We start from the raw sequence: 24,075 nt of genomic DNA on the forward strand, positions 1-24,075 counted from the left end.
CCTTTTGTCTCTCTGTCCCTTTTTCCTTTCATCTCTCTCTCATTTTTTCTTTCTTTTTTTATTTAATTCTTTCTTCCTTTCTTTCTCTTTCTCTCTCTGTGTGAGTCTGTCCGTCTCTGTGTGTGCGTGTGCGTGTGTGTCAGTGGTGGGTTTCAAAAATTTTTGGAACCTCTTCTGTAGGTGTGGCCTGCTTTCCGGGTCCACTGGTGGAACCTCTTCTAACCAGTTCGGTAGATTTGACGAACCGGTTCTACCGAACTGGTGCGAACTAGTAGGAACCCACCTCTGTTCTACCTCCACCCACAGAGCAGAGAGATTAGAGGAAGGTATTTCAAGAAAGTACTGTAAGCTGTTTGCATAGCGTGCCTATGGGTCCCAGTCCCAGGCTGCTGGCTGAATTGCACTGCTTTTGAGAAGAGCAAATAGCTTATTTTTCTGCAATCCCTTTCTTCAGATTTGCTGCTTTGAAAGGGAGAAAAGAAAGGGGAAAAAAAATCCAAAGATCAGGCACAGGACCTAACTGATTCTACTGGTGATCATGTGATTGAGGTATTTTGAAGGTCGTAAATTTCAATACTGTTGTAACTTAGAAGAGTGGCTAAATGAATAGTCAGTAAGCAAAGACTACTTGCAGTCTCATGTGGTCACAATTATAAGCATTTATATATAATCTATGCTTAAATTACTGAATTACAGGAAGAGCATGTATACTCTTCGACGGCAGTACTCTTCCCATCTACAGGTAGTCACTGCTTATGACCCAGTCAAGGTTATAACCATTCAGTCGTAATAGCCAAGGAAGGGCCGAGGTGGCGCAGTGGTTAGGGTGCAGTACTGCAGGCCACTTCAGCTGACTGTTATCTGCAGTTCAGCGGTTCTAATCTCACCGGCTCAAGGTTGACTCAGCCTTCCATCCTTCCGAGGTGGGCGAAATGAGGACCCAGACTGTGGGGGGCGATATGCTGACTCTGTAAACCGCTTAGAGAGGGCTGAAAGCCCTATGAAGCGGTATATAAGTCTAACTGCTATTGCTATTGCTAAGGGCTGTTGGATCCCAGATGTTGTGTTGCCCTCCCCCAATCATGTGACTGCATTTCGGGTGCTTGGCAAGTTTTCTGCATTTAGGTTTAGGTTTATTAGATTTATATGCCGCCCTTCTCCCAAGGACTCAGGGCGGCGTACAACATTAAAAGAAACACATAATACAAAAGTTAAAAAAAATTAAATAGAATATCCCAAACAAACCCAGTTTGAATTAACAATAACATTTTTTTTAAAAAAAATCGAATTAAAATTAACAATGATCAATCATTTATTTTGTTTTGTTCAGGCCAGGCTGGCTTGCTGGAAAAGCCAACTTTTTAGGGAGCATCGGAAGGACTGGAGGTCGGGGATTATACGAAGGTCCGGGGGCAGCTCATTCCAGAGGGAAGGCGCTCCCCCTGGGGGTCACTAGCCGACACTGTCTGGCTGACGGCACCCTGAAGAGGCCAACTCTGTGGGATCGCACTGGACGGTGGGAGGCTACCGGTGGCAGTAGGTGGTCTCGCAGGTATCCTGGGCCTAAGCCATGGAGCGCTTTAAAGGTCATAATTAGTACCTTGAATTTACAAATGGTTGCCAAGTTCCCTGTGATCACGTGATCGCCATTTGCAAAATCCTCTGCTGGCTTCCCCAGAAGGTTAATGAAGTTCAGCATGGGAAAGGCTGTTGTGCAACTGCGTAAATAAGCATGGGAGGAGGGCTGCATCACACAAGGGTGGGAATGTGTAAGTTACAGAGCGTAGGTGGTTAGGCACATGCTATGGAGCGCAAGATTCCCGAGCGCCTCCTCTGGAGGAAAAGGAAGGAAGCGATTTACAGGAGCGACCTCTGACTTTCCCTGCCAGCTTTCCATTGGCTTACTTCGTGGGAAGCTGGCAAAGGTCACAAATGCAAATCATGTAACCGCAGGACACTGCAATCATCGTTTAAGTGTGAGTTGATGCCAAGCACCTGGATCACAATCATATGAACATAAGGGTGCTGGAACAGCCAGAACTTTGAGGACTGGTTATAAGGGTTCTACCACAAAATCGCGGACGACAAAATCGCGGTCGACGAAAGCGCGTATGTGACGTCATCACAGCGCGACGAAAAAGATCGAAAAATGTAAAAATAAAGCTAAAACCTTCCCCTAACCCCCCCCAAACCTAACCCTAACCCTAACCCTTAACCTAACCCTAAACCTAACCCTAACCCTAACCCTTAACGTAACGAAAAACCTAATGCTAACCCTTAACCTAACGCTAAGCGTAACGCTAACGCTCTAACCCTAACCCTAACCCTTAGCCTAACCCTAACCCTAACCCTAACCCTTAACCTAACCCTTACCTTTATGTGAATCGGCTTGCTGTAATTTAATTTTTATTTCAATTTTTCGATCTTTTTCGTCGCGTTGTGATGACGTCACATACGCGATTTCGTCGACCGCGCTTTTGTGGAACGCGCTTTTGACAGGTCACGGGTTATAAGCCCCCTCACGCTCAACCCCATCACAATTTCAGTTGCTGAACAAGTGGTAATTAACTGAGGACCACCTCAACATTGTACCTTTCATCACTAAAGTACCAATGTATTTAAAAAGCAACACCAAGCAGTATGGAATCTTAAAGGACGATAAACTATGCAACAATGTAAGTTTTCATGGACTTCAACCCACCTATGGATTACATCGGATGATGTACACAAAAGGTTGTGCTTCAATACCTGTCAATACTTGAAAACATCACAAGCACTGCTGTTTTTGCTACATCAAATGAATAGCTTACCTTCTAGAAACACATATTTTAACTATTATTCAATAAGACTTAGCAAGACGTTCTGGAAACCAGAATATTTCAGAATTGCTAAAATTTACTATAAAGTTAGCTTATTTTATCAAATATAGTAGCAAATGTACATTTTCAAGGAACTGCGAGGTAAGCGTGATTTGTAATTTAAGCGTTGGATGGAATGTGTTTATATAGCAATAGCACTTAGACTTATACACTACTTCATGGTGCTTTCCAGCCCGGTCTAAGCAGTTTACAAAATCAACATATTGCCCCCAACGATCAGGCTCTTCATTTTACTGACCTAAGAAGAATGGAAGGATGACTCAACCGTGAGCCGGTGAGACTCAAACTGCTGAACTGCTGGCAGTTTGAGTCTGCAATACTGCATTTTAGCCACTGCTCCACCACAGCTCGTATATAAGTGCTATATAACTGTATAGGTGGAAAAAGAAGGCCGTTATTATTTCTCTTGAATGTTATACTTACAGATGAAATATCATGACTAACATCACTGAGAGGCTTGTCACCATATCCCTGTTTACTCTTGTCAAGATATCTTCTCCAAAAATTATACAGAACTTCATCCTGATAAGAACCAGCATATTATTCATTAATATCAGTAAAGAGAAGGCTTTCTCATTCATCCATTTTGATGAGGTTTTAATGTGGTGGAACTCAGATTAAACTATGGATTTTAATATTTTAATACAGGGGAAAAAAGGAAAATATAAAAAGGAAAAAAAAGTGGATATACAGTATTGCTAGTTTGCAATATTCCTCACTCAATAATTCAAATTGGTTAGAAATGTCGATGGGTAATAAGCTCACAAAAAGCATTAGTATCTCTGTTTTTATTTTTATTGCCCAGAGTCGCTCTGTAAATGAAATGGGTGATCTCTAAGTTTGGTAAATAAATGTTAGCCCGTGAATTTTAAAAGGTTGACACACTTGAGTGGGAGGTCCTTAGTTACTCATGCACTAACCCTCTCTCAACAACTCGACTTGTATGGCTGTATGACTCTTGTGTATTTTAATTACGTGTATTGTGCTTGTGTCCCCTTTTTCCCTTCTGAGTTGTTCGCCGCCCTGAGTCCCTCCCAGAGAAGGGCGGCATACAAATAAACTAAATCTGAAATCTGAACTCCATCACTAAAACAGATTACTCTACATGGGGCTGCCCTGGAAAACCACTTTACAGCTGGCCCAGAATGTGATGGCGCAGACAGCAATGGACATGTTATGTTCTGGTTATGTATCAACTCTGTTTCAGGAACAGCACTGGCTGCCAGCTGGCTTCTGGGTTCAATTCATGGGCCTGGCCTGTTTATTTGAGAGTTGATCTGTGTCGGATAATTTCTGACTGCCCAGTGAGCTCAACCAGAGTACATACATTGCAGCTCCAATCAATTAAACTGAGTCTTCTCAGAACCTGACCAAATAAATATTATTGTATTGTATTGTCTGTTTGGTGTCTGCTTAGTTATTTATTTTTTCAGGCATGGATGCTTTTTTTATTGACTGATCTTTCTGTTTTTATTGTAAGCTGCCCAGAGTTTTCTGTAAGTTGGACAATGTCCAAATTTAATAATAAATAAATGCTATTACACCCCAAACGTCAAATAATAATAATAATAATACAAACCAAAAACTTTTAGAAAACTTTATCCTTCACATAAAGCGTTCCTACAGGATATCACTTACTTGAAATGCGCATAACAGATATTTGGGAGATTTTTCCTTCTTATTCTAAATCAAGATTCCATATTATATATTAAAAAAAACCCCTGGGCTTTTTATGTTTCGGTTTGCTTAGTGTATGTTGCAGGAAACTAGCCATAGTCTAGCAGACTGTGTAAACCCATAAAAGTACTTTGTTTTTCAAATGCTTAAGCAAACCGTGATTAATTTCATTACTGAAAACAGCAAAATACCTTAATCTGAGAAGAAACTCCTAAAGATTGCAGAGCCTCAGCTTGTTTTCGAAGAATATACTGAAAACCTTCACATATAAACCATTCCCAGCCTTTATCTGAAAATTAAGAAAAAGTGAGATCTTATGAGTAGCTTATATTTGTCAGGGATCAAATTATATCAGTTAGAAACTTTAAGAATAGGTTCTTCAACATGCTTACTAGGGAGCAAATATTGAAAACAGACAAAAGATAAATTGCACAATCAACATCTACCTACCAGATAGATCTAAAAGATGACAATGACAAACCACCTTTGTATCATACCAAAAATCCTACATGATGTGTGTTATCAGCATACTGGTTATACCCAATCCCCAAATGGCAGACGATCTTATCCAGGAGATTTATACTGATTTCAAACAGAAGGGACAAGAGTTTCTAGCCTTATGGCAGTGTATTTCTCAGGGGCGTTAAGCCCAATTTCTGCCTTCCAACAACATTTGAAAGCAACCATGAAGATAGGAGAACCCATGTACCAGTGTCTCTTATACCTTATACCTGCAGGTGGTCCAGAAGATACCTCGATCTATAGTTAAAGCCCTTGAAGAGTCTTCAGCCATCAAGAATTAAGGTCCTTGCATCACCCCGTTCCCAGCTCCAATAGAAATAACTGAAAAGCATGATCAGTGCTGTTTCAGTTAACACAGGTGGTCCTTAGCTTACAACCACTTATTCAGTGACTTTTCAAACTTGCCCAGGGGAGACTTCTGATAGGTCCTGAGTTCTGGTTGTTGTAACAAGCTGCCATAATGTTATCATGACTGCCAACATGCCCTGCATCACTTAGCAATGACTGTTCCAGGCCCTATTCCTATCGTAACTACCTGTATTCCAATTCAAAACACAACTGAAAAGATTTGAGATAATTCATTTGGGGGGGGGGGGGGATTGTTTTCTGCATATACCTGCCATTTGTGAAAAACACCCCCACATTTAGATTTAGATTTATTTTTAGATTTAAAGTTTATTTATATGCCGCCCTTTTCCCTGGGGGGGACTCAGGGCGGCTTACAACTTAAAAGGGGGGGGGAGACAAACTTTTAACATATAAGACAAATACATAATTAAAACACAACATTCATACTATTCGGGCGGGTTGTAGTCTTAACCCCAGGCCTGACGGGATAGCCAGGTTCTGAGGGCTGTGCGGAAGGTCTGGAGGGTGGTGAGGGTACGGATTTCCACGGGGAGATCGTTCCACAGGGTCGGAGCTGCCACCGAGAAGGCTCTCCTCCGCATAGTTGCCAGTCGACATTGACCGGCAGATGGGACTCGGAGGAGGCCTAACCGGTGAGATCTAATAGGTCGTGTGGAGGTAATTGGCAGTCGGCGGTCTCTCAAGTATCACACACACTGCTTGCACAGGCCAGTACTCAATGGGCCACAGCCTAGTAGCCCTGGTCTAGTTTCATAAGCTGATGCTGAAACTCCAGCTACGAATAAACCTATAACCCCCAGATTATATTTATTATAAATTTATAACCTACAGATTGCTTTTATTACCCCCACTGAAGAACTGACATAAACAAGCACAACATATCGGATGAGAAGGCTGTAAACTTGTTCAGCATTAGCTGTATATGATGAGAACAATCAATATTTTATACTTTTATAACAAACTGATAAAAAATAAATCTTACCAAATTTATTCTTCCTTTTTCTTAATCCTCTAGAGATAGACTGTGCCCTTGCATTAGTAATAACATCACCAGTTTGAACTTCTCTGGTCTTCTGCAAGTTTTGAAAAGATGTATTGTTAATACACATGCCCAAAATTATTCAGTTAAAAAAACAAGACCAGGTCTACAATTACTGTATTTAAGTTCATAGATTGCATTCATGTATTTGATGTTAATATTTAAAGATTTACACTCAAAGTGAGTTTCAAAATTGGGAAATAAATAACCGAAACCTTACTTCTATGACAGTGTGGCAAGATGTGCAGTAAAATCTGCCTTCTTCTGTTACGCTCCAGCTGACAGCAGAACAATATCCACAAGGTTCATTGTAGTCTCTCTAAAACAATGTGAAAATGTCCATATTTTTCATTTTATTCAAATGCACAATGCAATAAATATTTAAAGGGGAGGGGGGAATCAGTATTAACAACAAGCATCCTATTTAGTCCTAATATACCGTCTGCATGTAACATGGCTTTTAAAAAGTATTATTGTCCTGCACATCTGCAAATAAATTCAGGGCCATTTCCTTCAACTAAGCATGAATAAAATTACACTTGATTTTGCAACATACAATCCTATGTATGTTTACTAGACAAGGGCCCTTCATTCAAATGAAGTTAATTTTATAAAAACAAAGCCCTACCACCACTATTATGCAACTAAATAGTTACTCTCACAACTGTGCTTCTTGGCTTTGCAACTCAAATCCACAAAAACCTATGTAGCACAAAATTGGGGGAAGGCATAAAACGGTAGAGAGGAAATAGGCGATAGATACAACCAATTCCACTCCACTATTAAGATGCATGACTTCATCACCCAGGTGTACATGGTTCTGAACAAATTTTATTCTCTTTTCCCTGATCCCAACCATGCAAGGAACAGAAGCCTAACAAGAGTTTAGCAACCCCAACACCACCTTACAGAGGGATGAAAATTCAAGCTACAAACAGAAACGATGAAATTAGTGACACCAAATCCAGACTATCATTATTAGATGGCCGTTAAGAATGTTATTCTTATTTGATAATTATGAATTCAAGGAAATAAGGATTGTTACAAATGAAAGAATATTAATGGTAATCTGAACACATAATGCTCAATGACAGCGAAATATTCAGTTATGTTTAATGCAAAAACAGTGATGTTATTCTTAAATCTTAAGAATTGATGCACAAAAACTTGTAACCAAATGACATGCTTGATGAAATGGAGAAAAGTTGTTTTTTCTTCTTCTTGCTTTGTTTTGTATGTGTTGTTTTGTTTAAAAAGAATTCAAATATATTTTAAAAAAGAATGTTATTTTGTGACTCTTTACTGCTGCCACTTGGGTCCTCCACAGTTCTACATCCAGATCGTAGCTCCTAGATTAAATATGCCCTCAAAAAGAGTCCTGAAATCAACCGATTAAACTTTCTCCAGCTTGGCGGTAAAATTAAAATTAAAAAGAAAAAGAAGCCGTGCTTTTATTATTAGATGACCGTTAAGAATGTTATTCTTATTTGATAGATAATTATGAATTCAAGAAAATAAGGATTGTCACAAATGAAAGAATATGAATGGTAATTTGAACACATAATGCTCAATGACAGTGAAATATCCAGTTATGTTTAATGCAAAAACAGTGATGTTATTCTTAAATCTTAAGAATTGATGCACAAAAACTTGTAACCAAACGACATGCTTGATGAAGTGGAGGAAAGTTGCTTTTTTCCTTCTTGCTTTGTTTTGTATGTGTTGTTTTGTTTAAAAAGAATGTATGTATGTATGTATGTATGTATGTATGTATGTATGTATGTATGAATGATGTCACAACCCCTGGTATGCCCAAATATGGGAGGAAGCATACTGCTTCATTTCTCTTTCTATCGGCTTATCACAAGAGATCATCCAGACAGAAAGCCATTATTTTTACTGTTGCCTTTGTTACATTTGTGCTGATAAATAAATAAAGGGAGACTAGTATAGATCTATTTCAAGCTATTTAGCTCTCATCAGCTAGCCATACCCTTACTGGGAATCGAACCTGGGCAATATAACTGCCTAATATGTAATACAGCCCAGGTTCGATTCCCACTGAGGGTATGGCTAGCTGATGAGAGCTAAATAGCTTGAAATAGATCTATACTAGTCTCCCTTTATTTATTTATCAGCACAAATGCAACACACACACACACACACAAAAACACACACACATATATAAAGAATGTTATTTGCCACTTGGGTCTTCCACAGTTTCGCATCCAGATGGTAGCTCCTAGATTAAATATGCCCTCAAAAAGAGTCCTGAAATCAACCGATTAAACTTTCTCCACCTTGGCGGTAAAATTAAAAAGAAAAAGAAGTCGTGCTTTTAATAATATATATATGTATGTTATATATTAAATATATGTATATATATATTAAAAAACAGATGCCACCTACATTATTCGTCCGCAACCGAATACATTATTTTCTCGCCTCCCCCCCCCCTCTCCCCATGTGCCTGTCCGGCGCTGAAATGCCGCCGTCTCCCCCCCCCCCCGCTTCACCCCAACCTCACCGCGTCCTCTTCCTCCATCGCACGCGCCCCGTTTCACGCGGCAGCGGTCATCGCGGCTGCGCCATGGCAACCAACTTCGGGGATGCAGGGGAGCAACGGAAACAGCTGCCGGCCGGGGAACGAGACCTCTCGCTCTTGGGTTCCGGGGTTTGGTAAATAGCAGCCTTCCGCTTTCCTTGCTTGAAGATTCAAGATTTTTTAAGCTTCTTGTTGTGGCTCTTAAATCGGAGCCCGACTTATCTTGGTTGGGTAGACCTGCAGACGTGTTTATTCTGAGTGGAAGAATGGATAAGTGGCTATTGGACACGTGTCGTTTAGAGCAGTGTTTCTCAACCTTAGCAACTTGAAGATGTCCGGACTTCAACTCCCAGAATTCCCCAGCCAGCATTCGCTGGCTGGGGAATTCTGGGAGTTGAAGTCCGGACATCTTCAAGTTGCCAAGGTTGAGAAACACTGGTTTAGGGAAAGCCAAGTGTCAGGCAGTAGTTAAGTTACAAGCAGGGAAGCCTAGTTAAGAGAGAGAGTGGGGTTTTTAGGGCTCCCGCAAGATCTTCTCAAGAGACCTGCAACATCAAAATGATTTGCCAGCCTATGTTGAAAAATAACGCAATATTAAAATCCCACCAATTTTAGCAGCAGTGGCGTGTTTTAAAATTTTTAATATGGTGCATATTAATAAAATAACTCATGAACATGTTGAAAGAAATGTCCTTCTGGGTTCGGCTCCAAGTGGGGAAAAAGACACTGGAGACATGGAGGCTGCTTGGAAAGATGGTTTATTGTTGGACAGGACCACATGGCTTGAGCCCCGAACAGAAAAGGTGATCGCATGCTTCAATGTTGGTGGAGAAGAAGAGAAGGGCTGAGGGAGGGGCTTGCTAGGCTTTTTATAACCTGTTCAGTCCCACCTCTCTGTTTCCGGTTCCTGTGTAAGAAATGTATTCTGATTGGTTGTCAGACTCCCATGGGCCCATGCAGGGGCAACTCTCTAGGCTGCGTTTTGAATCCAGGTTTGGTTGAGTTTTCAGATGCCATGTGGTCAGTTGGGGCCAATATTATCATGCTTTCCTGTAGCTGCAGTGGAGAAGTCTTTATTATGTAAAGTGGGCTAGCCTGGCCTTCTCAATGGCCCATTAGCTGGGGATGGGCAGAAAGCTATAGGCAACTATTCTGTCTTTTAAAACATGTTTCTTTTCACATCCTGAGAAATATTCTGCCTTTTCAATATTTCCTAGGATATTTCATTCCTCCGGGAGAGGGCTGGATGATAACTTCCCACAAACATAAGCTGTTATGGGGTCCTCCACGTTTTTTTAAAAAGCAACAAGCAATCCCGAGAGAGAGAAAGTTTAAGAAACACAGAGAACCAAGTTTATATTGTCTGTGACTCTCCCCACACACACACTTTTCATTACAGCTGCTTTAATAGGGAGCAATCCTTGCCCCTCCCTCCCTGCCAGATGCCCCTGAATTTCAAATCCTGGCCTATGTCACCATTAGCCTTACAGACTGAAGTGCTGGGAATTGGAGGTTTAGGAAGAATTAGAAAAATGCTTATTTCTGCTAGAGATTAAAAGCGTCTGATTCTATTTATACATTAGCTAGTGTTGGGAGAAATGTCCATCTGGGTTCAGTTCCAAGTGGGGGGAAAAGAATACTGGATTCAAGGAAGTTGCTTGGAAAGAAGGTTTATTGAAGATGGACAGGAGGACCACATGGTTTGAGGTCCTGGTGGAGAAGGGCAGAGATGCTGAGAGTCCCCTGGTTTTATGCCCTATTTGGGCTTTTGAATTTGAGCTTGTATTCTGATTGGTTGTCAGGCTCCCATGGGACCATGCAGGGACAACCCTGTAGGCTGTTTTAGGCTTTAAGTAGCCCCAGGATGAGCTTTGCTGGATGATGTAATCTTCCCAGGTGCCATGTGGTGAGATGGGTAGAGGGCTTTGGGCAATTCCTACTACAGCTCTGCCTGAAAGAGGTAGACCTTTGTTATGTAGAATAGACCGGCTCAGGCCTTAATGGCCCATTGACAAAATGTTGGGGGGGGGGGACTGAGTTTCTGCCTGCCTTTTAGGGGAAATATTCTGTTCTTAATATTTCCTAAATATTTCCTTTTTCTACGAGAGGGGTGGGTGCTAATTTCCTATACCAGTTTTGTTTGAACAAGGGGCTACAGTTGGTTTAAATTATGGACTATCAATAACGGGTGTATTATTTGGCTTTCTTGGGAAAATGCAAAGTAGTAAACTGAGTTTAATTTAAAATAAACAGATACTTCTAATGATTAGAATCTAATCACCTCCTTGCAGCAATATTGTAAGCAAGAAAGCGTACAATGGCTCATTAGTATTTTACAGCTACAAGCAAACATTGCTGTCTCCCTACAATAGGCTAAATTTTATTTACATTCATTTAGGCCATTTATAATCCGCTTTACTGGCAAGCAGTGAATATTCAAGGCAGCCAAAAACATTAAGATAAGGAAAGAATCTGAAAAAATACAAATGTAATTTGATCCTAAAAGTAACTAGCAATTAAAGGCCAGAGAAGGAGATATATCTTTAAACTAAGCTGTTTCACTATAAGATACTGATGCATTTTTTTCAAACAATTATTGTTGTGATAGTTTATAGCACTGTGTATTATAGAACTTAAATAGAAGATTATGTCTTTTTATGTTCCTTTTCTTCCTTTGATGATTTTACTTCTAAGAGCAGAAATTGATTTCACCAGTTCAAAGATATTATCAAATGTACAGTTACTTTCTTAACTATCTGATATTTTAGGCCTCTAGTACCTTTAACATGCAGCATCATTTTATAATTAGTAATCAGTTTTTGCCTTTTGTTGGAAAAAAATCCAGGCCCAGGTTCAAGCCAGGAATAAAATGGGGGCTGCTTAAAAGAAGAAGGTCCATTTATTGATTAACAGAACCAGCAACCAGCCCCAGAATCATAGGCTGGTTCTGTTCATCAATAAACAGAATCTTTCTTTCCAATCAGCCTCCATTTTATTTCCAGTGCCTTTCTCCCACCTTGGAATTAAACCAACACTTTCATGCGTATTAATATTTTACAGATGCAATTAAAATCTGTATATTTATTTTAAAAATAAAATTACAACTTTGTTTCCTTTTCCTAGTTAGGAAGTCAAAAATATGCATTGGCTGTTGGAAATGTGAGTGTTCTCAGAATTATATTCTATAATACACTACATTTTGTGCATTTGCTTCATATATTGTCAGCTTTATCAAACAAAAAGTTCAAGTCATAGATATTAACTATGCAACTTTTCTCCTGCACTTATCAATATGAGATTAGTTTTTCTGAATCCTGTTTTTTATACTGCAATTCTATTTTTATTTCTTAGATATTGTTGAAAGAAATGTCCTTCTGGGTTCGGCTCCAAGTGGGGAAAAAGACACTGGAGACATGGAGGCTGCTTGGAAAGATGGTTTATTGGTGGACAGGACCACATGGCTTGAGCCCCGAACAGAAAAGGTGATCACATGCTTCAATGTAGGTGGAGAAGAAGGGAAGAAAGGGGCTTGCTAGGCTTTTTATACCCTGTTTAGTCCCACCTCTCTGTTTCCTGTTCCTGTGTAAGAAATGCATTCTGATTGGTTGTCAGACTCCCATGGGGCCATGCAGGGGGCTACTCTCTAGGCTGTTTTGAATCCATAGATGAGTTCTCAGATGCCATGTGGAGAGTTGAGTAATATCCCTTCCCCCTACAGCTGCAGTGGGGAAGTCTTTATTATGTAAAGTGGGCTAGCCTGGCCTTCTCAATGGCCTATTGACAAAGTGTGGATGGGCAGGAAGCTACAGGCAACTATTCTGTCTTTTAAAGCATGTTTCTTTCTTTTCACATCCAGAAAAATATTCTGCCTTTTCAATATTTCCTAGGATATTTTATTTTTCTGGGAGAGGGCTGGATGATAACTTCCCACAATATGTTGTTTGGGTTTTTACAAATTAACAGATTTAGTAGCAGGTAAAATGCATTGCTTATTGCTCATCTTGGTCATTGTACCAGAATTTGAATTACTGAACTACTGCACATTTTTTAAAATTTTTCATTTATTTTACCAAGGTTATCTGGAGTCCCAACTATTTCACAGTCTGTTTCTTGGCTGGCTGGTTCCTCTTGATCCGTTACATATTTTTAAAGGGGGATCAGAATAACAGAGTTGGAAGAGACCTTGGAGGTCTTCTAGTCCAACCCCCTGCTCAGGCAGGAAACCCTATACCATTTCAGACAAATGGTTGTCTAATGTCTTCTTAAAACCTGACAGTGTTGGAGCATTCACAACTTCTGGAGGCAAGTTGTTCCACTGATTAACTGTCTTAACTGTCAGGAAATGTCTCCTTTAGTTCTAGTTCTTTCTTTTCCTTCATTAGTTTCCCTCCATTGCTTCTTGCTTTGGAGAAGAGGTTGACTCCCTCTTCTTCGTGGCCCTTAGATATTGGAACACTGCTATCATGTCACCACTAGTCCTTCTTTTCATTAAACTAGACATACCCAATCGTGACCGGTCAAAACCGCGGTCCACTAAAGTGCGCCCGATTAAAGCGCGTACGTGACCTCATCAGCAGCGCGACGAAAAAAAATTAAAAATAAAATAAATTAAAATTAAATTAAAGCAAGCCGGTTCACATAAAGGTAAGGGTTAAGTTTAGGGTTAGGGTTAGGGTTAGGTTAAGGGTTAGGGGTAGGTTTAGGGTTACGTTAAGCGTTAGGGTTAGGTTTAGGGTTAGGTTAAGGGTTAGCGTTAGGTTTAGCGTTAGGTTAAGGGTTAGGTTTAGGGTTAGGTTTAGGTTTAGGGTTAGGTTAAGGGTTAGGTTTAGGGTTAGGTTTAGGGTTAGGTTTGGGGGGGTTAGGGTAAGGTTTTCGCTTTAATTTTAAATTTACCGCTCACAGCGCGATGTTTTCGTCGAGCGCGCTTTATTCTACCGCAGTTTTGTGGTGGAACCATACCCAATTCCAGCAACTGTTCTTTTTAATCCTATGTTGATATAGTGTTTTCATTCTTTTACAGCAATTAATATATCAAAACCTGAAACCCGCCATCCTGGGCTCAACATTTGGGAAGCCAGGCTCTGCCTGTCACAAGCCAGGACAAAGAGTGAGTGATGGAGGAGTAACACCTCTTTAAAAAAAACCTTGGTCCAGCTGGCCCGGCTGGTAGCACCTTGTAAGGGCCCCTTGCCAGGGTTACAGAAAACGGTCAATGGTTTTGAAAGTAGAAGAGGACCCTATGTCCCAACAGCAGAAAAAGCACCAGAGGTACCTCCACTTAGCAGGGGTTCCACCACAAAACCGCGTTCGACTAAAGCGCGCTCGACGAAACCGCGTAGCTGACATCATCAACAGGGCGACAACAGTGCGGAGACAGAAGCACGCTGTAAACGCTAAACCTAAAATTAACACCTAAACCTAACCCCACTAAACCTAATCATAAACCTAACCCTAAACCTAACCCTTAACCTAACCCTAAACCTAACCCTTAACCTAACTCTAAACCTAACCCTAACCCTTAATCTAACCCTAAAGCTAACCCTAAACCTAACCCTTAACCTAACCCTAACCCTAACCCTAACCCTAACCCTAACCCTAACCCTTAATCTAACCCTAAAGCTAACCCTTAACCTAACCCTAAACCTAACCCTTAACCTAACTCTAAACCTAACCCTAACCCTTAACCTAACCCTAAACCTAACCCTAAACCTAACCCTTAACCTAACCCTAACCCTAACCCTAACCCTAACCCTAACCCTAACCCTTAATCTAACCCTAAAGCTAACCCTTAACCTAACCCTAAACCTAACCCTAAACCTAACCCTTAACCTAACTCTAACTCTAAACCTAACCCTAACCCTTAACCTAACCCTTAACCTAACCCTAAACCTAACCCTAACCCTAACCCTAACCCTAACCCTAAACCTAACCCTTACCTTAAGTTGAATCGGCTTGCTTTCAAAGCGCTATTTAAAGCGCCCTTCTTCCTCCGCGCTCGCTGTTGTCGCCCTGTTGATGACGTCAGCGACACGGTTTAATCGGGCGCGGCTTAGTCGAGCGCGGTTTTGTCGTGCCACGCTTAGCAGGATCTGTACTTCAGTGAGTGGCTGCAAAAGGCATCTTCTCCAGTAGAACCACCTCTTGGCAGTAGGTATAAAATGCCTTCCACAATAGATGGAGTGACATGTCAGTTAGAGTTGGGGTACCTCAGTCGTATCAGTGGCAATGTCTAGTCAAATTCTGAATCTGAGGGTGCAGCCTCAGTAACTTAGGCAACAATTTGGAAGGGCAAGGGTGATGTGGAAGAATGCTTGAATTATTGGCTGATTCGGCTCTTTTTTTTTTCCTGTGAAAAAGGTTTTTATTTTCCATTTTTTCATTTTCATCCACTCACATATATACTGTGCATAGCCGGAGCCATACAACATTAAACAATAATCGCAGCAATTCCTCTTGTCAACAATACCCCCCAAAATAGAAACCCAATATACCTCTTCCACTCTCCATACACCTCTTTCTTCCACCCCCCTCCAACTTTCTATCTTCCCTCCATCATCCCCCTCTACCCTACTTCCCCTCCCCCTCTACCACTCCTCTCTCCCGATCCACTCCCTCCCTTCCTTCTCACCCTCCCTCCCATCCTCTCTCCCGCCCTCTCTACCCATCTTTCTTCTATCCCACTCCTCCTCCCCTTGGTGTATTTCCACTATATGTCAATGTACTTAACTTATCCTGTTTTTACAGAGAAATTAAAGAAAAACAGTATACATGTGAAGTCGCATTACATTGAGATCTAACACATCGTATCTAACCTAGTATATATCCCTCCCTCCCCCCACCCTCCCCCCCAACACCCCACCTCCCTCCCCCCCCCCCCCGACTTCCCAGAACCCGCTGATTCGGCTCTTGTGTCACACCATGAAAATATTCGAACGTGTTATTTTTGCTAGGCTCTGCAAGATCGTCTTCATCACTCCGAATCAATGTGGCTTTCTGAAAAGGAGTGGAATGATGGACGCCAGCACTGCTCAGTTGCTTTTGGAGAAGCACCGTGAGATCACCAAGCCTGTTCACATGGCATTTCTTGACCTGGCCTTCCGTGACATCCCACACAAATTAATTTGGCATGCCCTATAATCCCGCAATGTCCCTGGATCCTACATTCAATGGACTCAACTATCGTACTGTGGCGTCACTAGCATGGTCTGATGTGCAGTAGGAACGTCACCTCCCTTCTCCATCAACATCGGAGTGCATTAGATATTGGCGCTTTCACCTCTACTCTTTCTCCTTTGCATGGATACTGTGACGCTTGACCTCCAATCCCCCTCTCCATGGTCACTTCTCCATGCCAAGGAAGCCTTGTTGGTGATTAAGCAACATGAAACACCTCCGAAAGCAAACATGGCAACGGAATGAATGGCTCAGCGAATATGGCCTTTGCACAGCAAGAAAACAGAGTACAGGGAATGCGTCTCCCCCAAACCGATGGAACCATCATATTTTTTTTGGGGGGGGGGAAGATCTGAAAAAAGTAGAGCAATTCAAGTACCTTGGCTTCTTCATAGGCGACAACAGCAATAGTTTTCCGGATGCGCGCGCCCATGCCAATGCCCCCTGGATGAAGTGGCCCCAGGTGACTGGACTCCTGTGTGATGCCCCTATGCCTCAAGTCAAAGATTTACATAACTCTAGTGTGCCCAGTCGCCCACTACAGATTGGAGTTTTGGCCAGCAACAGCAAAGCATGAGTGGGGCCTACATGTGATGGAAATGTGAAGGCTCTGGTGGTATCTTGGAGTAATGTAATTTGAGCACGCCATGAACTACGATATCTGATGTTGACTGGGAGTCTCACCAGTTGTAGGAAAACTGCTGGAAAAAAGACTTAGATGGTATGGAACGTGACCCGTCAAAACCGCGGTCCACTAAAGCGCACCCGATTAAAGCGCGTACCTGACGTCATCAGCAGCGCGACAAATACGACCGCGGAGAAAAAAGGGCACTTTAAAAAGTGCTTTTAAAGCAAGCCGATTCACATAAAGGTAAGGGTTAGGTTTAGGGTTAGGTTTAGGGTTACGTTAAGCGTTAGGGTTAGGTTTAGGGTTAGGTTAAGGGTTAGCGTTAGGTTTAGCATTAGGTTAAGGGTTAGGTTTAGGGTTAGATTTAGGGTTAGGGTTAGGGTTAGGTTTGGGGGGGTTAGGTTTAGATTTACGCGTTAATTTTAAGTTTACCGCTCACAGTGTGCTGTTTTTGTCGCACTGTGATGACGTCACGTACGCGCTTTCGTTGAGCGTGCTTTAGTCTACCGCAGTTTTGTGGTGGAACTGGTATGGAACACATCATCTGCAGAAAAGAAGACTCAGTGGCAAGGACAGCCAGCATCTGGACCCTGGTGGCCGGCGACCCCTTGAAAAACCAAAGAATCAGTGGATCGATCGCATCAAGGAGAACATGAAATACATGGGCGAAGATGCCCGGGATTGACCCAAATGGAGATGAATATGCTGACACACAGACCCTGCCATAGAGCAGGAATGCTAAGATATATTAATGAGCCGAGGTGGCGCAGTGGTTAGGGTGCAGTACTGCAGGCCACTTCAGCTGACTGTTATCTGCAGTTCAGCGGTTCTAATCTCACCGGCTCAAGGTTGACTCAGCCTTCCATCCTTCCGAGGTGGGTGAAATGAGGACCCAGACTGTGGGGGCGATAGGCTGACTCTGTAAACCGCTTAGAGAGGGCTGAAAGCCCTATGAAGCGGTATATAAGTCTAACTGCTATTGCTATTGCTATATATCAGGACTTAACAATATGTAATTTATCAACATACGTAATTACATTTTTTTTAGAACATCTTTTTATTACAGTAATGATACATATATATGTTAGTCATTCTGAGTGTAATGTAAAGTTTTAATATGCATGGTGATTATTTATCACATAAAACTCTCATTAAGGAATACAGTAGAAGGCATTTCTAGAGATAAAATAATAAAAATTTTAAAAACTGATACACCAAGTTCTCTTTCCAGGAATGCTTTTGGGATTTTACTGAATTAATTCTTTATTTTGGAAATTTGAATATTTGTGATTTTGTAAGACTTCTTTTAACCCCTGCTACATTTGGAAATCTATTCCGTGGTAAATACATTGAGGTTTTATAAGATGAATCATTTTTAAAAATGAAAAATAGAAACAATAATGAAAACAATATTAATAACAACACAAGGTTCAAAATGAAACTGAAATTAGAATAAAAATATTTAACGATTTCAATACAAATATCAACAGCCTAATATAATTTCGTAATTACTTTTCATAGAGAAGTTTCACACAATGTAGTAACTAGTTTTACTCACAAACTAGCCTACCATATTTTAGGCTGCTGTGTTGCATGAATATAGCCTGTGTAATAAGTTTATGGTTTAATGGGTCCTGTGTACAGTACCCAAGTTTAACTGAGTAAACCAGTGGTTAATAGAACCATGCAAACATTTGTCATGCAAATACAACCTTTTGAATAGCAAACTAACTAATTACATATCAGGTGGTGATTTGTGAGTATAAATGAGCTGCAGAAAGATTGGTATCGTATTGTCTAGTGTTTCTTCCTTTGGATGAAAGCTGGACCAGATAATTTGATTGAAAAGGATACACCTAATGTTACATCCACCCTTTTTTTATCTATTTGCTTAATTGCATCTTCAAGGAAGCATTTAAACTGTGAAAATAATACGGAGGAAGTGTTTGGTGCTGGTTTAATATGCCTGGAAGTACCCAGGGCATAAAGCCAGTCTCACGACATCAATGTTATAAACTTCCAAGCATTCAAATGCCAAGTAAACAATTGTGCATCTTGAAAAAGGGGCATTTGTATTATCATTTGATAACCACAGAGATATCTATAAAACTCAACACATCACCAGAGATGGTGAGCAAGCTGATGCAGTTGGTTTCATGGTCACATTTTCCCCTCCCTCAAAAAAGAAAAGAAAAGACATACTTAATTTCATATTGAAAAGTGCTTATGAGTGAAGAGACATTGAAATAGTTGAAAATATTTGTCAAACCGAAAAAAAATAAAATATTCAAATTTGAAAACGCAAAATAAATGCATACGGGGGGAAAATAATCCTGAAACAGTTACATAATTATTGGAAATCAAATTAATCATTTCAGTTCCACCTCCATTTACTCATCTGACCTAGTATGAGTAGAGACTTACTTTCTGCCTTACATACTCACAAGGCTTCCGGGGAAAGCAAGTCCTGCCTTTGAATTATGGCACGGATATAACTGGTTATTCAACATATAAAATGATGTGTTAACCTTTGTCCCTAATTATAAGTTACCCAAGCATGCTGAGGCCCTGATAGGAATATGATAATTTTGGAGTTAGGAGACAGGCTGACTTCTCGCTTCATTTCAGTTTCTAATTAAAAGGATTGCATGCAGCATATTCAAGTTGATGCACACTGTGATAAATATATGCCCGGTGGATTCTAACTAGCTGCATTTCTAATGAGCGAGGTCCCATGGATAATATTAAATTTTGATCTTCGTTTTCCCAAACCTGAATAAGCACGTATAACTTGAATACAAAATCATTTATCGCCTTCGGCGTAACGAAAGTCTGCTTTTGAGCCATATATTGTTAAACGTAGCATTTGCTTTCAGAATACAGTCAGGCACCCTCAGATGAAGCTTCAAAAGACGAATTTCAGGGAAGAGTCCCCCAAGGATCATACCAATTATTTCTTGCAAGTCCCTGACAAAGAAGGGGTTACGGATAATCTCATCAGAGACTCCCGAGTTCTGTACGTCTTTCTGATATATACGGAGACGCCATCTTCTTTGCCTTGCAAAGCAGGGTGTATTTTTCACTTTATAGATCGCAGAACGTGGAGCAGTGGGTGGCTCAGTGGTTAAATGCAGCACTGCAGGCTACTTCAGCTGACTGCAGTTCAGCTGTTCAAATCTCACCGGCTCAGGGTTGACTCAGCCTTCCATCCTTCCGAGGTGGGTGAAATGAGGACCCGGATTGTTGTTGGGGGCGATATGCTGACTCTGTAAACCGCTTAGAGAGGGCTGAAAGCCCTATGAAGCGGCATATAAGTCTAACTGCTATTGCTATTGCTATTCTCTCTTTTTTTTCTTTTTTTTTTCATTTTTCATTTTCCCTTTATTTGTATGCCGCCCTTTTCCCTGGGGGGACTCAGGGCGGCTCACAGTTCAAAAAGGGGGGGGGGGAGGACAAACATTTTACAACATAAGACACTACATCATTTAAAAACACAACAGTCACACAATTCGAGTGGGGTTAGGGTCTTAACCCCAGGCCAGCCGGGACAGCCAGATCTTTAGGGCGGCGCGGAAGGACTGGAGGGTGGTGAGGGTCCGAATCTCCACGGGGAGTTCGTTCCAGAGGGTCGGAGCAGCCACCGAGAAGGCCCTCCTCCGGGTCGTTGCCAGTCTACACTGGCTGGATGATGGAATTCGGAGGAGGCCTAATCTATGCGATCGTATCGGTCTAGTGGAGGTAATTGGCAGCAGGCGGTCTCTCAAGTACCCAGGTCCAATACCATGAAGGGCTTTGTAGGTGATAAGTAGCACCTTGAATCGCACTCGGAGATCAACAGGCAGCCAGTGCAGCTCGCGGAGGATAGGTGTTACGTGGGTGAAACGAGGTGCACCCACGATCGCTCGCGCGGCCGCATTCTGGACCAGCTGAAGTCGCTGAATACTCTTCAAGGGCAGCCCCTTCTCTTGCAGGGTGGGCTTCTTTCTGGCTGATAAGTAGCAATTGCTGTCACTACAGACTACTTCTGCAAACTTATTGGATGGAATGCCAATACGGGGTATCCCAAATGCTCTATGTATTTATCAACTGAGTGTGAACCTTGAGTTTCTGTCAAAACAACAACAGGCCTTGAAGAGAGTTCATAATACCGTATATACTCGAGTATAGGCCGACCCGAATATAAGCCGAGGCACCTAATTTTACCACAAAAACCTGGAAAAGTTATTGACTCGAGTATAAGCCTAGGGTGGGAAATGCAGCAGCTACCGATAAATTTCAAAAATAAAAATAGATACCAATAATGCCATTGCCCATTGAATAACATATACAGCCTGCCTGTGCCCATTAAATATACAGTAGCCATTGTAAAAATTTGCTCTGCATAACAAATTATTATCACACAATACCGGTGTATTCAATGAAATACTTCACTCACCTCATGATGCTGATATCCCGCTGTGATGATGATGTCCCGCCTCCTATGACACACGGCACAGTGATTCCTATCATTGGATCACTGTACCAGAGGAGGTGGGACATCGCTATGTGGCTGCTTGCCATAACAAGGAGGAGGTGGGACATCGTTGCAGAGCGGCAGGAGGGGGAGGAAGGGGAGTCGTAAGATAGCCCTGCGTTACATTAGAACGTGAGGAGGGGGGATGGTGCGGTGCACGCTGCGCGGCAAACTGACACAGAGGGAGGGGAAACTCAGGGGCGCTGGGCCATTCACGAGCGTCACCCAGCGGCATGGCCCCGCCCCTTTTTCTCCTCCATTTCGGGCAAATTTTTCACTGACTCGAGTATAAGCCGAGGCGGCTTTTTTCAGCTCAAAAAGTGGGCTGAAAAACTAGGCTTATACTTGAGTATATGCAGTAGTTTTTTTTTAAACAAATTGGCAAGAGACAACAAACCAGTCAAGTTTACTATTAGTAGTAAGAATACTATTAAAAACATAGGAAACACTGTTAAAAACATCGGTAACAGAGACTACACCCAATCAATTTAAGCCTGATTCACCTCCAAACCTTGCTTACTCACCAAAGGCTGAACAGAATTTTTACAAAACCAAAACAAAATAAAACAGGATTTTCTTGCCATTCAGTGGTTTGCCTGATCTCCATCACGGGGAATTGCAAGGCTTGTAGCAACCACCAAAAAGGCCAGTTTTCTGATGTGGGTGTTTGTCCTACCCACCACCATGATAAACCCTGAATGGGATCACACTTCCCTGTTCAGGAGAAAGCAAGATATCTAAATGACCTGATCTCCACAAAACAAAGAATAGCTTTCTTCCGAGCCGGATTTAACCTTCTTCCTTCAGCACTCCTCCAGGGCAGGCATAAGAGAACACCTATAGCAGAATGGGTCTGTATCAGAGCAATACTTTTTCTAGGGACATAGTTTCCAGTCCTATGCAAATTAACATCCACTCCAATAAATCTATAACGGTCATCAGTCAATACAAGTTCTGGTTTTACTTTGGGATTAATATAGAAAACAATTCCATTTCTTTTCTTTTTTTTGTTCCTGATGAAATACATTTTATAAATGAAATAGTTATGCCCTTTTTCCAAATACAGTATATGTGTTACTTGCAGGTAAAATCATTTTGTTTTGTGTTTTCAAATCATGATTTTTCTTTTCTCTTTTGAGGATAATTTGTTCCACTTAGATTTTAAATGCTTTTACTCGTGGTGAGCCGCCAAGAGTCGCTAGGGAGTGGGCGGCATACAAACCCTATTAAAGTTAAAGTTAAAGCCATTATATTGTAATTGGGTTTCATAGGAGCATCTCACTATACCAGATTGGGGATACCTCAAGTTCCCAACTTACTGACTTGGTAGAGAAACTGTTGGCAATAAGTCAGTGCGTTGAGTTGTTGTTTTGTGAAAAGGGAGGTGTTGCCACCTCGTGGAAATAGATTATATTACAGTAACACACACTATAGATAACAGCTCAGCAATTCTTACTGTAGAAGAGACTGACAGTCTTATTTGTTTTTTTAATGCAGTTCATAATGGAATATTAGCAATAGCAATAGCAGTTAGACTTATATACCGCTTCATAGGGCTTTCAGCCCTCTCTAAGCGGTTTACAGAGTCAGCATATCGCCCCCCACAATCTGGGTCCTCATTTCACCCACCTCGGAAGGATGGAAGGCTGAGTCGACCTTGAGCCGGTGAGATTAGAACCGCTGAACTGCAGATAGCAGTCAGCTGAAGTGGCCTGCAGTACTGCACCCTAACCACTCTGCCACCTCGGCTCTTTGCAACTATAGTTCTGTTCATTCAACTCATTAAATGGATATTTCCAATTTTCAATTCCAGGGAGGGAAGAACGGTTTAGTGATTACATTTGATGTCATAATAGTGGACATACTTCATTTATTTATTTACTTATTCATTTATGTCACTCATGTACAAGATAACAGGAATAAGAATAAACATGAATAAGAACACAGGAAATGGGTACAAATAAATGGGGACAGTAGGACAGGGAAGTTAGGCATTAAAACTGCAAAAAAGTCAATTTAGTAAAGTTGTTCATTTCCTTTTGTTAACAGTTCTAACAAAGCTTTTCATAAAAAGTAATATTTAACCATATGATAATAGCTAGCTGGCCAAATTGTCAGGAATGTACAAACTTTTAATTATTATAAAACATCCAACATGCTCTCTTAGGATTGTAAAGTACGTATGTCCAGTGTTCAAAACCGCGAAAGTCTTTCCAAATTATACACAATTACCAATATGCCTGATAATGGTGGAAACGATGGGAATCTGATGTAATAATATGCATGCGGTTACGTGTTATGAAAATGAAAAAAATAAAAAAGCTTTATATAAAAGAAGAGTACTAAGATGTACTCTGAAGCCTCTGAGAGATAAGAGCAAAGACCAATTTAATCCAACATCCCTTTCATATGCTTTGTATATTCAAACACATGAGGGGCCCAGAAGAACAAAAAGGCTGCAGCCACCTTTGATCTCTGCCATTCTTTTGATACCTGAGTGCCACTTAATCAGGAATAAATTTTATTTTCATCTCCTTTAGCAGTGGCCCAAGTTGTCACTGTGAAGTGGGTCTTAGCTGCCTCCTTGCTTCTCTTATCCATTAGCGCAGTGGTCTCCAACCTTGGCAACTTTAAGACCTGTGGACTTCAACTCCCAGAGTTCCTCAGCCAGCAACTTTAAGACTTGTGGACTTCAACTCCCAGAGTTCCTCAGCCAGCAACTTTAAGACT

At 41.3% G+C, this 24,075-nt stretch overlaps 1 protein-coding gene across 3 annotated transcripts in view; it reads right to left on the reverse strand.

The window, feature by feature from the left end:
• Positions 1–9,200, reverse strand: part of TAF1B (TATA-box binding protein associated factor, RNA polymerase I subunit B) — a 47,300-nt gene extending 38,100 nt beyond the window's left edge. For 2 of the 3 annotated variants that reach the window (XM_087702764.1, XM_087702763.1), the window contains exons 1-5: positions 9,014–9,200; positions 6,707–6,805; positions 6,430–6,520; positions 4,748–4,845; positions 3,303–3,401 (exon numbers count right to left, since the gene is read on the reverse strand). In XM_087702764.1, coding sequence (XP_087558890.1) covers positions 3,303–3,401; positions 4,748–4,845; positions 6,430–6,520; positions 6,707–6,805; positions 9,014–9,031 — 405 coding nt within the window. In that variant the 5' untranslated portion in view covers positions 9,032–9,200. The remainder of the gene's footprint in view (positions 1–3,302; positions 3,402–4,747; positions 4,846–6,429; positions 6,521–6,706; positions 6,806–9,013) is intronic. The other variant, XM_087702765.1, reaches the window with a different exon arrangement.
• Positions 9,201–24,075: the final 14,875 nt, after the last annotated feature.

The sequence above is a fragment of the Thamnophis sirtalis genome, unplaced genomic scaffold, assembly GCF_051295495.1.
Source record: "Thamnophis sirtalis isolate CommonGarterSnake01/CBP01778 unplaced genomic scaffold, rThaSir2_p1.2 scaffold_16, whole genome shotgun sequence".
NCBI lineage: Eukaryota > Metazoa > Chordata > Lepidosauria > Squamata > Natricidae > Thamnophis > Thamnophis sirtalis.